The sequence below is a fragment of the Pristiophorus japonicus genome, chromosome 2, assembly GCF_044704955.1.
Source record: "Pristiophorus japonicus isolate sPriJap1 chromosome 2, sPriJap1.hap1, whole genome shotgun sequence".
Lineage (NCBI taxonomy): Eukaryota > Metazoa > Chordata > Chondrichthyes > Pristiophoridae > Pristiophorus > Pristiophorus japonicus.
This window is the reverse complement of record NC_091978.1, coordinates 48,151,660-48,166,277: the sequence shown is the minus strand read 5'-3', so window position 1 is coordinate 48,166,277 and position 14,618 is coordinate 48,151,660. Positions and strand designations below refer to the sequence as shown.

At 47.7% G+C, this 14,618-nt stretch overlaps 1 protein-coding gene across 1 annotated transcript in view; it reads left to right on the top strand.

The window, feature by feature from the left end:
• Positions 1-11,743, top strand: part of skor2 (SKI family transcriptional corepressor 2) — a 47,527-nt gene extending 35,784 nt beyond the window's left edge. Inside the window, exon 7 of the mRNA XM_070859765.1 lies at positions 11,630-11,743. Within this exon, the coding sequence (XP_070715866.1) occupies positions 11,630-11,743 (114 nt within the window). The remainder of the gene's footprint in view (positions 1-11,629) is intronic.
• The last annotated feature ends 2,875 nt before the right edge of the window (positions 11,744-14,618 follow it).

The window sequence follows — 14,618 nt, the reverse complement described above, 5'->3', positions numbered from 1 at the left end:
AAGAGAGTCAGGGGGAGAGAGTTGGGGGGAGGAGAGAGAGTGGGGGGAGAGAGAGTCGGGGGGGAGAGAGAGTCGGGGGGGGGAGAGAGAGTGGGGGGGGAGAGAGAGTGGGGGAGAGAGAGTGGGGGTAGAAGAGAGTGGGGGGGGGGAAGAGAGAGTGGGGGGGAGAGAGAGTGGGGGGGAGAGAGAGTGGGGGTAGAAGAGAGTGGGGGGGGAAGAGAGAGTGGTGGGGAGAGAGAGTGGGGGGGAGAGAGAGTGGAGGGGGGGAGAGAGAGTGGGGGGGAGAGAGAGTGGGGGTAGAGATTTGGGGGGTAGAGAGTGGGAGGTAGAGAGTGGGGGATAGAGAGTCAGGGGGAGAAGAGAGAGTGGGGGGGAGAGAGAGTGGAGGGGGGGAGAGAGTGGCGGAGAGAGAGAGTGGGGGTAGAGAGTGGGGGAAGAGAGTCGGGGGGAGAAGAGAGTGGAGGGGGGAAAGAGAGTGTAGGGGGGAAAGAGAGTGCAGGGGGGAAGAGAGTGGGGGGGGTAGAGAGTGGGGGAAGAGAGTCGGGGGGAGAAGAGAGTGGGGGGGAAGAGAGTGGGGGGGAAGAGAGTGGGGGGGTGAGAGAGTGGAGGTAGAGAGTTGGGGGGGAAGAGAGTGGGGGGGAGAAGAGAGTGGGGGGGAGAAGAGAGTGGGGGGGAGAGAGAGTGGAGGGGGGAGAGAGTGGCGGAGAGAGAGAGTGGAGGTAGAGAGTCTGGGGAGGGGGGACGAGAGTGGGGATGGAGAGAGAGTGGGGGGGAGAGAGAGTGGAGGGGAGAGAGAGTGGAGGGGGGGAGAGAGTGGAGGGGGGGAGAGAGTGGTGGAGAGAGAGAGTGGGGGTAGAGAGTGGGGGAAGAGAGTGGGGGGGAGAAGAGAGTGAAGGGGGGAAAGAGAGTGGAGGGGGGAAAGAGAGTGGAGGGGGGAAGAGAGTGGGGGGGGTAGAGAGTGGGGGAAGAGAGTCGGGGGAGAAGAGAGTGGGGGGGAGAGAGAGTGGAGGGGGGAGAGAGTGGCGGAGAGAGAGAGTGGAGGTAGAGAATCTGGGGAGGGGGGATGAGAGTGGGGATGGAGAGAGAGTGGGGGGGAGGGGAAGAGAGTCGGGACCTGAGCGGAATCTCGGGCCTCAGGTTCTGCGTCTCAGCACCACGTGGAGGGAATGATTTGGAGCCGGGAGTGGGGATGGAGCTTGACAGACGCATGTCTGTCAAAAAAAGTGCAGTACAAATAGTTACACTGTAATTTTATACACCTCAATCAGGTCTTCTCTCAGCCTCCTCTGTTCCAAGGAAAACAACCCCAGCCTATCCAATCTTTCCTCATAGCTAAAATGCTCCAGTCCAGGCACTCTCTCGTGCAATCACATCTTTCTTGTAATGTGGTGACCAGAACTGCACGCAGTACTCTAGCTGTGGCCTAACTAGTGTATTGTACAGTTCAAGCATAACCTCCCTGCTCTTGTATTCTATGCCTTGGTTAATAAAGACAAGCATTCCATTTGCCTTCTAAACCACCTTAACCACCTGGCCTGCTACTTTCAGGGATCTGTGGACATGCACTCCAAGGTCCATTTGTTCCTCTACACTTCTGTCCTATCATTTAATGTGTATTTCCTTGCCTGGTTAGCCCTCCCAAATACATTACCTCACACTTCTCCAGATTGAATTCCATTTGCCGCTGTTCTGCCCACCTGACCAGTCCATTGATATCTTCCTGCAGTCTACAGCTGTCTTCTTCATTATCAACCACATGGCCAATTTTAGTATCATCTGCAAACTTCTTAATCATAACCTCTACATTCAAGTCTAAATCATTGATATATACCACAAAAAGCCAGGGACATAGTACTCAGCCCTGCGGAACCCCACTGGAAATAGCCTTCCAGTCACAAACACACCCATCAACTATTACCCTTTGCTTCCTGCGTCTGAGCCAATTTTGGATCCAACTTGCCACTTTGCCCTGGATCCCATGGGCTTTTATATTCGCGACCAGTCTACCATGTGGGACCTTATCAAAAGCCTTGTTAAAATCCATATACACTGCATTAAATGAACTACCCTCATTGACCCTCCTTGTTACCGCCTCAAAAGATTCAATCAAATTAGTCAGACACGACCTTCCCTTAACAAATCTGTGCTGACTGTGTTTGATTAATTCATGTCTTTCTAAATGAAGATTTATCCTGTCCCTCAGAATTTTCTCCAACAATTTTCCCACCACAGAGGTTAGGCTGACTGGCCTGTAATTACTCGGTCTATCCCTTTCTCCCTTTTTAAACAAAGGTGCCACGTTAGCAGTCCTCCAGTCCTCGGGCTCCACACCTGTCGCCAGAGGGGTTTGGAAAATGTTGTGTAAAAGACTTCGGGGTAGAGATTGTATAGCGCCACCCTGTGGACACAAACTGGGCGCAAGGAACGATCCCTGCACCGAACAGGTAGGCCCATGGCCTGATGGAAATTCAGCCTCCAGTCTTACCTAAATTAGGCCGGCGAGCTGTGGACGTCTACTGCGCATCCCCAGGCAGCTCGCCAGCGAAGCGGATATCAGTGGTATGAGCTGCAACGCAGCCAGCGGCCCTCAGGGAAGCTCTAGGAAGGGGATTGGAGTGTATTGGTGGGGGTCAGGTGTCTAGTGGCAATTGCGATGTCTGTGGAGTTTTGGAAGTTCTCCTGATCCTCCTGGCTCCCCCAGGAAGGGTTTATTTGAATTTATTTTTTACAACTTATCTTTTGTTGCTAACGGATTCACTGAGGAATCCTGAGCCCATCTTGAAAAGGGGGTCATTCAGTGGGCATTATCCTCTTGATTATGTAAATGAGAGGTCTAATGCCTGTTGTAGATGTACGCCCGGGTTGCCTAAAAAAATAGGCCCCGCGAATTTAACAATGGGACCAATGCCTACACAGATTGGTCACAGGCCGTCCCACTGCTTTGTGTACATTTTATGCTCAAAAAATGGACGCAATGCAAACCAGTTTCTACCCCCCCTAAAGTGAAGCTAGTTTTGGTACAGTCTCCAACTACTTTGCAGAGTGCAACAAAGGACTGTCATTCAGTTAGGAGCTAATAAAATAGGTGATATCTGAAAATGTGCCTTTGCATGTGATTCTTTTAATGAGAAAGCAAGGTGAAATGCCAAGGCCCACAGTGAGCTCACAACCAAGGTTGGAAATACTAAAAGGCCACATGAGGTAACTCAGGAATGAGTGATTAAGTGACATCATGCTTGAGATTTAAAAATGAGCAAGAGGAAGGGAGAGCTGGGGGAAGTAAGAGTTTCCACTGGGAAAGATTGAGCTCTTATAGGTTTTCTCTATTTTCTCTTGTTATGTATGTATGTAAACCTCACCAATATGTAAGACTTGCCACTAGGGGGCACACCTGTGGGAGACCTAAGGGTCACCTGTGCACCCTGAGGCAAGTAGGTATAAAAGGTGATTCACCATGCTGCTTCTCCACTCTGGTGTCTGAAAAAAGAGACCAAGGTCATAACAGTTTGAGCTTGCGATACAGTCCTGTGGATTTATTTGGAACATAACAAATTGGCAACGAGTAATGGATTACGAACTTTCACACGGTAATGGCTGCCGTTGGTATTCTTGAGAGATTTTTTTGAGGGTGATGATTGGGAAGCCTTCGTTGAGTATCTCGACCAGTACTTCATGGCCAACGAACTGGACAAGGCTGTGACGACAATCAAGCGCAGGGCGATTCTCCTCACCGTATGTGGGTCTTCGATATATGGCCTCCTCAAAAATCTGCTGGCACCGGTCAAGCCAACGGACAAGTCTTACACAGAGCTGTGTACGCTGGTTAGGGAACACCTCAAGCCGAAGGAGAGTATCTTGATGGCCAGATATCGCTTTTACATGCACCATCGCTCCACGGGACAGAACGTGGCGAGTTTTGTTGCAGACCTAAGACACCTTGTGGGTCAATGCAAATTTGCAGGATCCTTGCGGGAAATGTTGCGGGACTTTCTCGTGCTTGGAATCGGCCACGAGATCATTCTTCGCAAACTGCTGTCTGCCAAATCCCTCGATCTGAGCAAGACCATCACGATCGCCCAAGCCTTCATATCCACGAGCAATAACACGAAACTCATCGGCAAGTACTGTGCACAAAATAATGTTTTCAGCAGGCAGACCTGTACAGGGCAGGGCCCACACAACTGCAGAGGCCAGACCTAGGCCTAGAGTGACTCAGAGTCCGCCGTGGGGCATGAATGCGTATCCATTAGCACCAGGTTGGCGCTGCGGGGGGCAGTCATAGAGCTCATCAATGTCGATTCAAGCCCTATGTGTGCAAAGGCTGTGGAACAATGGGGCACCTCCAGCGAATGTGCAAATGACCTCTGACTCACCACATGGCAGAGTCAGGAGAGGATGACCGATCCAGCGAGGATCACGCTGAACGAGCAAGAGCGGCAACTCAACCTGAGGACGAAGAGGAAGTATATGGGATACACACCTTCACCACCAAAAGCCCTCCGATAATGTTAAAAGTTGAACTCAACGGCACTCCAGTCCCCATGGAACTAGACACTGGGGCGAGTCAATCAGTTATGAGCCAGAGGCATTTGAGAGGCTGTGGGGCGACAGAGCCCAGCGACCCAAGCTGGTCATGATTCAGGCAAAGCTGTGCACCTACACCAAGGAACTGATAGCAGTTATTGGTAGTGTGGACATAAGAGTATCCCATGAGGGAGCGGTGCACGATTTACCACTGTGGATTGTTTCAGGTGATGGGCCAATGCTGCTTGGTAGAAAGTGGATGGGGAAGATTTGATGGAACTGGGAAGACCTCTGCGTACCTTCTCCGGCGAACGATGTCTCCCCTGCTCAAAGGCCGAGCAAACCCCCACCTTCAGCTGAACCAGGCATCGAAGTGCAGATCCATTTGCAGATCCACGAGGCACAGGCCACTCATCACGACCACGAGGAGGTGAAGATTAACCGAGCAGCGGTACAGGCGCGGTACCCACCACCCAAAGCCGACGACCTCTTCGCAATGATGGAAGAGGCTCCAGGTCAACCATGCAGAGTGGGACTCCGGCTGAAATGATCTGGATGCGTCTTTCCGATGCCAGAGGCCAAATCCCTGGGGAGGAAGATCGCGGCAGTCGTCATCACGGACACAGACGAGAATGCGTCCAGACCACAGGACGAGAGTGTGTCCAGACCACGGGACGAAAGTGCGTCCTGACCACAAGACGAAGGTGCGTCCAGACCACGGGATGTCACCGCAACGGAACAGAGGAATGTGTTGCCTAGCAAGGAAGATAACTGGGTTTGGGGCAAAGGTAAAGGGGCGGTCACTGAGAAGGCCAGGAACCCACTATGTTCCAATAAGTTGTTTGCACTGTGTAATCCAAGTGAGCGTTCTTTCGCAGCAAATGATGTATTATCATATGGGGTCGGGGGCACCTTACAACAAGCCAAAGTAGCGGGCGAGCAGCAACCGGTCGTATATGCATCTGACAAAGTACTTGTAACAAGTGATGTGTTACCGCACAAGGTCGGGCGTGTTGTGCAGCAAGCCAAAGTAGCGGGCGAGCCCCAACAGTCCAATAAGTTAACCAAGGCAGCAGCTTTGGTTCAAGGGACAAAAGAGATGTACCAAAAAGTGTCCCAATATTTGCTCAAGTCAGACAAGCTACCCATCTCACAGTTTTGGGAGAGCAGAGGCACCATTATCGATGCGTTGTTTCGAGAATGTCTAACACCGTCTGTACACTGTAACATGATCCGCCACAGGCCAGGCACTGAGAACGGCGCTAATGCCCTCAGTTGGCTACCGTTGTCCACCACTGGGGTGGAAACGGCGCAGCCTGCAGACTCACTCGTGGTCGTGGAAGTGCTAGAAAGCGAGGGGTCAACCATAACAGCCCCCCAGTTTAGGACCTGGACCAGTCAGGATCCCACGTTACCGCCTGCCAACGGCGAACCGCTAGACAGGATGTTGCAGCCTATTCGTCACAAAGACGAAAGGCCCATCCCAATGTTACAAAGTAAGGCAGGGCGGCTACACACAGTCGGTGGTCCAGGGCCCACATACCATGGCCCAGGATCCACGGGGACCACGAGGCCTCTCGCCACTACTGAAAGTCTCAAGGCCATATCGGCCATCCTGGGCTTGCAAGACCTTAGGGTCAGCGACAATAGTCCAGAGCAGGCATCCCAAATCACAAAGCCAAGCACCACACATGTCACGGTCCGCAGTCACCAGACAGAATCACTCAGAACCGAGTCGTCCATATGCTATCAGCAGAGAATGTACCATGATTGCACGGCTTACCCACACGACATCAGAATGAATGATGTAGACCATGTTCAGGGTCCCAGATGGGCCGTTAGCACTGTATTAGCCAAAGGGGGGGGAATGGAGTGTGTATGATGAAAACAAAGTGTTTGATTGTGAAACCATGTACTGGGCAAACGCAGAAAGCATTTGGACCAGACCAAACTGCGAACTACAGATAACCAGGAATCACGGTGAAAGGACCTGGGCCCCAGCGACCCACTAACACAATCGACCTCACTGTCAATCACGAGGATGAACCCACCACATCAGGACTTCAACCCAAGCGATTGACCCGGGGACGCAGATCGCCTCAACGTGCAAATAACTTGTACATAAGACTTTGGAGGCAGTGATGTTATGTATGTATGTAAACCTCACCAATATGTATGACTTGCCACTAGGGGGCACACCTATGGGAGACCTAAGGGTCACCTGTGCACCCTGAGGCAAGCAGGTATAAAAGGTGATTCACCAAACTGCTTCTCCACTCTGGAATCTGAATAAAGAGACTAAGGTCACAACCGTATTGAGCTTGCGATACAATCCTGTGAATTTATTCTGAACATAACACTTCTTATTCCCCTTTGCATGCTACATGCCATCCTTAAAGTGTTTTACATTTACAGCTTTGGTATGTCAGGTTGTAAATGAGTGGCATCTGTGACCAGCTCTGTGTTAAGGTTGCTAAAACTGTCTCCCTTTACTGGCAGCAGAATGCAATTCGAAGTGCTAAATGTAAAAAGCACCATTAGATACCCTGGAGGTCTGCTTTACAAAATGTGGCCTATAATTGTAGTTTTGATAGAACCCTAAATATCTTGCATTCTCTCAGGCAATGAAACAGCACATTGCCCATTTGAAGCGGGGATATATCTAGAAACAGGAGTAGGCTATTCAGTCTCTCCAGCCTGTTCCGCCTGTTCAATTAGATCATGGCTGGTTAGTAGCTCAGGTCTATTTACCTGCCTTTGATCGATATCCCTTACCTAATAACATTCTGTTGCTGGCAGTCTTGAAAATTTTACTTGACCCAGCATCCACAGCCTTTTGGGGAAGAAAATTCCACATTTCTGTACCTTTTGTGTGAAAAAGTGCTTTGTGATTTCACTCCTGAAGGGCCGAGCTCTAATTTTAAGATTGTGCCCCTTGTACTGGATTCTCCCACCAGAGGAAATAGTTTTTCTGTATCTACCCTAATGAGTCCTTTTAATATTTTAAAAACCTCAATTAGATTACCTCTCAACCTTCTAAACTCAAGGGAATACAACCCAGGTTTAGGCAAGCTGCCCTTATAATTTAAGCCTTTCAGTCCTGGTATCATTCTGGTGAATCTGTGCTATATCCAAGGCCAATATATTCTTCCTGAGGTGCAGTGTCCATAACTGAACGCGGTACTCCAGAAAGCCTCATGACCAACTGAAGCATAACTTCCTCCCCTTTGTATTCCAGCCCCCTTGGGATAACGGCTAACTGATAAGGACTGATTCCCGGGATGGCGGGACTGACATATCAAGAAAGACTGGATCAACTGGGCTTGTATTCACTGGAGTTTAGAAGAATGAGAGGGGATCTCATAGAAACGTTTAAAATTCTGAGGGGTTTAGACAGGTTAGATGCAGGAAGAATGTTCCCAATGTTGGGGAAGTCCAGAACCAGGGGTCACGGTCTAAGGATAAGGGGAAAGCCATTTAGGACCGAGATGAGGAGAAACTTCTTCACCCAGAGAGTGGTGAACCTGTGGAATTCTCTACCACAGAAAGTTGTTGAGGCCAATTCACTAAATATATTGAAAAAGGAGTTAGATGTAGTCCTTGCTACTAGGGGGATCAAGGGGTATGGCGAGAAAGCAGGAATGGGGTACTGAAGTTGCATGTTCAGCCATGAACTCATTGAATGGTGGTGCAGGCTCGAAGGGCCGAATGGCCTACTCCTGCACCTATTTTCTATGTTTCTATTCCATTCACCTTTTTGATTACTCTTTGTACCTGTGCACTAGCTTTTAGATTTATGGACACCTAACTTCTTTTGCTCCTCTGCACCTGGTCTCTCACCTTTAAGAAAATATTTCAGTTTGTCTTTCTTGGATCCAAAGTGGATGACCTCACACTTACCCACATTAACTCCATTTGCTACAGTTTTGTCCACTCATTTAATCTCTATGTGCCTTTGTAACTTCCTGCTCCCATCTGCACAATTTATTCTGCATCCTAATTTAGTATCATCCACAATCTATCTATATATATATATAATATATGTGTGTACATGGTGAAAATCTGGAGTACAGATTCCTGGGGAACACCACTAATCACTCCGTCAGAGTACATTCCCTTTTTCCCTACTCTCTGTCTCCTACCTCCCAACTAATTAGCAACTAATGCCACAAGTTTCCCTCCAATTTCATGCTATCTCTTGTGTGCAGTCTTATCAAATGCCTTTTGGAAGTTCACAGAGACAACATCCATAAACAAGCCCCTATCCACTTTGTTGGTGACCTCCTCATTATACTGTACCTAATCCATTCTCTCTCTCTCTCATTCTTCCAGATTCCATATGCAGCAAGCTTGATGAGGAAAGAAAGGCTCAGCACACAGCTGAATAAAAGTTAAACGGTTAATGAACTGGGGCTGAAGTTTCAGGTCAGTACAAGTGGCTAATTTCATGTTGTGAAACATTACAATAGGGAACCAAATTAGGTTTCCTAAGAATCATTTCACGGTAGCACTTACAGCCAACAGAGAGAGAGAGAGAGAGGGGATAGAGAGAGAAGACTTTCATCCCATCAACCCAACTCCCAATGTCAAAGGTGTCTCTAGCCACTGCACCACCCTGTCCTTGGGAATAGAAATGTGTTATGGCCTGTTTTTGGGTGCATAATTGATGGAGTGCTACCAGAGCATGCCTGAACCTGGAGGGCCAAAGTTGGGCCCGAAATGGGCCTTGCGCCTCATTTTAATAATTGCGGCAAGCAGCCGGCACCTGTCATGGCACCAGAAGCAACTCGCACGTGTGGCACAATCCAATTTGGGTCACTTGCCTTGCCAACAGCGGTCATAACATGGTTCCTGGAAAGGAGCGGGGGGGGGGGGGGGGCGGGCGGAGAACAGGAGGGGGTGGAGTGGGGCGGGGCGGGGGGGGGCCGGAGAACAGGAGGGGGTGGAGTGGGGCAGGGCGGGGGGGGGGGGGCAGAGAACAGGAAGGGGTGGAGTGGGGCGGGGGGGGCGGAGAACAGGAGGGGGTGGAGTGGGGCGGGGGGGGCAGAGAACAGGAGGAGGTGGAGTGGGGCGGGAGGTCGGCGGTGATCATGGGCCAGCAGTGGCCCTTGGGCGGGAGTAAAAAAAAATTTACTTTATGGTAGCGGTCGCTTGGGCTGCTGTAATCCCACCAAAATCTGAGTGGAGCAGTCGTGGCATTGACGAATTCTGCTGAAGGGCTCTTAAGGAGGCCCCTTATTAACATCTGCCCCTCAATAAACTTAAGCTCATCCAAATCTCTGGTGCCCTGAATTGTACTCAGTTCCGTTACCCATCGCCGCCTGCTTACTGACCTACTTTGGCTCCTTGGCCCACCAACGCATCGATTTTAACATTCTCATCCTCAAGATCAGCCATGATCTTATTGAATGGCGGAGCAGGCTCCAGGGGCCAAATGGCCCATAGAAACATAGAAACATAGAAACATAGAAACATAGAAAATAGGTGCAGGAGTAGGCCATTCGGCCCTTCTAGCCTGCACCGCCATTCAATGAGTTCATGGCTGAACATTCACTTCAGTACCCCATTCCTGCTTTCTCGCCATACCCCTTGATCCCCCTAGCAGTAAGGACCTCATCTAACTCCTTTTTGAATATATTTAGTGAATTGGCCTCAACAACTTTCTGTGGTAGAGAATTCCACAGGTTCACCACTCTCTGGGTGAAGAAGTTCCTCCGCATCTCGGTCCTAAATGGCTTACCCCTTATCCTTAGACTGTGACCCCTGGTTCTGGACTTCCCCAACATTGGGAACAGTCCTATTTCTTATATTCTTATGTGCAAATGTCTCCATGGCACTCGCCCCACCTTATCTCTGTACCTCCTCCAGCCCTACAATCCTCTGAAAATGCTGCGTTCCTCCAATTCTGCTCTCGTGTCTACTCCCTTCTTCCTTTGCCTCACTATTAGTGGCCGTACCTTCAGTCATCTATGCCTTAAGCCCTGGAATACCCTCCCCAAAATTTCTACCCTTCGCCACCTCTCTCTTTTAAAATGCTCCTTAAAATTTACGCATTTAACTAATACTTTGGTCACCTGTCCTACAGTCTCCTTCTTTGGCTCAGTATAAATTTTTGTCCGATTCCTGTGAAGCACCTTGGCTCCTTTTACTACTTTAAAGGCGCTATATAAATGCAAGTTATTGTTGTAAAGGAGGCAAGAAGGGACACTTGAAAATCGTCCACAGTCAAGATTGTGTCAGATTTATTTCAGGCGCCCTGCAAAATTGATCATTTTACCCCCCGTTCGCCACCCGAAAAATGGGTGCAATGAGGACCAATTACTACCTCTCTATCTCTCCAGCCTCTCTTTGTCATAAACTTGCTATGTAAACTGGGTCAGAGTTGAGTAATGTTAATGTAATATCCATGAATTCACTGAGCATTTTGTGATTGTTTTTATCTTGGAAGGTTTAACTGTAAGGATTAATACCCAGTTTATATTACAACTCTGTCTTGGAAGCTTGTTGATTTTCAGAGTATGCAATTCTCTGGAGGCCCTCACCTCACAAATTGGCTTCAATCCCTCCCTCTGGAGTAATGTTGTGTTTATTTTGCTGGTTTGAACCTATCTTGCCCCTGTGGACACTGGGAAACATTCATGCACACACACGCGTGGAGTTTTGAATGCCTCGTTTGAACCATGGTGTGTGCACAACCTTGCGTATACTCAGTTTCTTCCATGTTGCCACACAATAAACAGGGTGAATTTAGAGCATCAGCAGTCCTTCACACATTGCAGAATTGTTTTAGGAACATTCAATACGTAATGCCTTCTCTCATTCTCGAAGCAACTCCAAGCATTTGACACAATGAATAGCTTTTTGAAATTCAGTGACGGCTGTTGTGTAGGCAAATGCGTCAGTCAATCTGCACCAGCAATGTTCTACAAACAGCAATGAGATTAATACATTTGGGAAAACTCCATGTCAGAGTAAACTGAATATTGTCTGTTGGAAGCAGCTCCTTCATTCACTTCAATGGGCTCATCGTGTTCCATTCTTTCTTATGTTATAAAGTAGTTTTATTGTACTCTACATTTACTGTGTTTTTTTTCCCATTACATAGAAGCATATGGCAAAATGCACGTCATTTGTAAGATATAACCACAGAGTAAAGTTCCACGTGCAAACCTTGAGCATCAGAAGAAAGATCAGACAAAGGACTGAAGACGAGGCATAATCTGAACTCTGGATATTCAAACTCAACAAAAGAAAATACGCAAACCAATGATTCCCTAAGAGACATAAAAAGTAGTTCAAACTTTATTAGTAGCACAAAGAACCACTATTAACTGGCTTCACAAATTGGTGGTGCTTACATTTACATATTTTTGCCATATAAAGAAGGTTGGCGATCCCACTTTAAGAAGGTTGGTGAGTCCATTTTAAGGTTATTAGTTATCTCACCTTAAGAAGATTGCCGAGAACATTTTATGGAAGGTGGCTAAAACCACTCTTAAGAAGATTGGTGAGCCCACTTTGAGGGGATTAGTGTACCCACTTTAAAGAGGTTGGTAAGCCTATGTAAAGAACCCATCGGATTAATGAAGAACAATGTACGTGTATGTGTGTGTGCGCATGCACCTGTGTGTGTGGACTACAGGAAGACCATCAGTTGACTCATTGAATGATCCACTGGAAGAAATACTGCAAACTCAACTCTTGTTTTATGGACTTGAATTGCATTAGGCTCAAGAAGGAAGGCAGCAATTTCAACACCGAGATTCCAACAGTTGGATAGGAAACAACATCTCTAATCCAATCCTTCTCTTGCTTTTGCCTGCTTAATTTATTAATGGTTAAATAAGAGTATCCTCTATCACTTGAAATATTTTGGCTTTAAATATTGGGTGTATTTAATATTACTGTTATTAAAATGTATTTAAATCCTCTTTGTGCAACTCCCTAATTAATTAGGAGTGTAAATAAAGCCTGTCATATACCAATTACTGCAATGAAGGCAAGTGGATTGTCTTGGGATAGAAATATAGAAATTTACAGCGCAGAATGAGGCCATCGTATCTGCGCCGGCTGACAAAGAGCCGCACGGCCCTCGGTCAGCAGCCCTGAAGGTTACATATAAGCCTATGAACAATGGTGAAAGATAAAGAGCATCCGGTCCAATCACTCCGCCCCACACAACTGTGATACCCCATGTATCGCAACACTTGACACTCCACCCCACCCAGAACTATGCAAACTCCTGGGACAGGCAAAAAAAACAGATAAAAACCCAAGCCAATAGAGGAAAACAATCTGGGAAAATTCCTCTCCGACCCATCCAGGTGATCAAAACTAGTCCAGGAGATCACTCTAGCCTATTAGATTCGCTAAAGTACTTACCATCGTATCTGCGCCATCCAACAAGAGGTTATCCAGTTTAATCCCACTTACCAGCTCTAGGTCCATAACCCTGCAGGTCACTGCACTTCAAGTGCCCATCCAAGCACCTTTTAAATGTGGTGAGGGTTTCTGCCTCTACCACCTTTCCAGGCAGTGAGTTCCAGACCCCCACAACCCTCTGCGTGAAGAAGATTCCCCTCAAATCCCCTCTAAGCCTTCCACCAACCACCTTAAACCTATGTCCCTCGTATTTGACCCCTTCACCAAGGGAAATAGGCCCTTGCTATCCACTATATCCAGGTCCCTCAAAATTTTATACACCTCAATGAAATCTCCCCTTAGCCTCCTCTGTTCCAAGGAGAACAATCAAAACTGTCCTCATTCGAGGCAGCGTCCTCGTAAATCTCCTCTGCACCCTCGCTAGTGCAGTCACGTTCTTCCTATAATACGGTGACCAGAACTGCACGCAGTATTTCAACTGTGGCCTAACCAGTGTATTATACATTTTAAGCATAACCTCCCTGCTCTTGTATTCTATGACTCGGCCAATGAAGGCAAGCATTCTGTATGCCTTCTTAACCACTTTATCCACCTGGCCTGCTACTTTCAGAAATCTGTGGACAAACACTCCAAGGTCCCTTTGTTCATCTGCACTTCTAAGTGGCCTACGGTTTAATGTGTATACTCTTTCCTTATTAGCCCTCACACTTCTCTGAAATAAATTCTATTTGCCACTGCTCTGTCCACCTGACCAGTAGATTGATATCCTCCTGCAGCCCATGACTTTCCTCTTCATTATCAACCACACAGCCAATTTTAGTATCATCTGCAAACATCTTAATCATACCCCCTATATTCAAATCTAGATCATTAATGTATACCACAAAAAGCAAGGGACCTAGTACTGAGCCCTGCGGAACCCCACTGGAAACATCCTTCCAGTCACAAAAACATCCATCAACCATTACCCTTTGCTTCCTACCTCTAAACCAATTTTGGATCTAACTTGGCATTTTGCCCTGGATCCCATGGGCTTTTACCTTCGTGACCAGTCTGCCATGTGGGACCTTATTAAAAGCTTTGCTAAAGTCCATATACACTACATTTTATGCTCTACCCTCATCGACTCTCCTGGTTACGTCCTCGAAAAATTCAATCAGGTTAGTCAAACATTATTTTCCTTTAACAAATCCGTGCTAACTGTCCCTGATTAATCCTTGCCTTTCTAAATGTAGTTTTCTCCTGTCCTTCAGGATTTTTTCCAATAATTTTCCTACCACTGAGGTTAGGCTGACAGGCCTGTAATTACTCGACCTATCCCTTTCTCCCTTCTTAAACAAGGGTACCACATTAGCAGTCCTCCGGCATCATGCCTGAATCCAAAGACGACTGGAAAATGATGGTCAAGGCCTCTGCTATTTCCTCTCTTGCTTCACTCAACAGCCTGGAATGCATTTCATCCAGGCCTAGGGACTTATCCACTTTCAAAGCTGCTAAATCCCTTAATACCTCCTATCTCACTATGTGGGGCAGACAATAATCAAGGGAATAATAGAGGCATGTGAAAAAGGAATGGCAGTAATCATGGGGGATTTTAACCTACATATCGATTGGTCAAATCAAATCGCATGGGGTAGCCTGGAGGAGGAATTCATAGAATGCATACGGGATTGTTTCTTAGAACAGTATGTTACAAAACCTACTGTCATGTA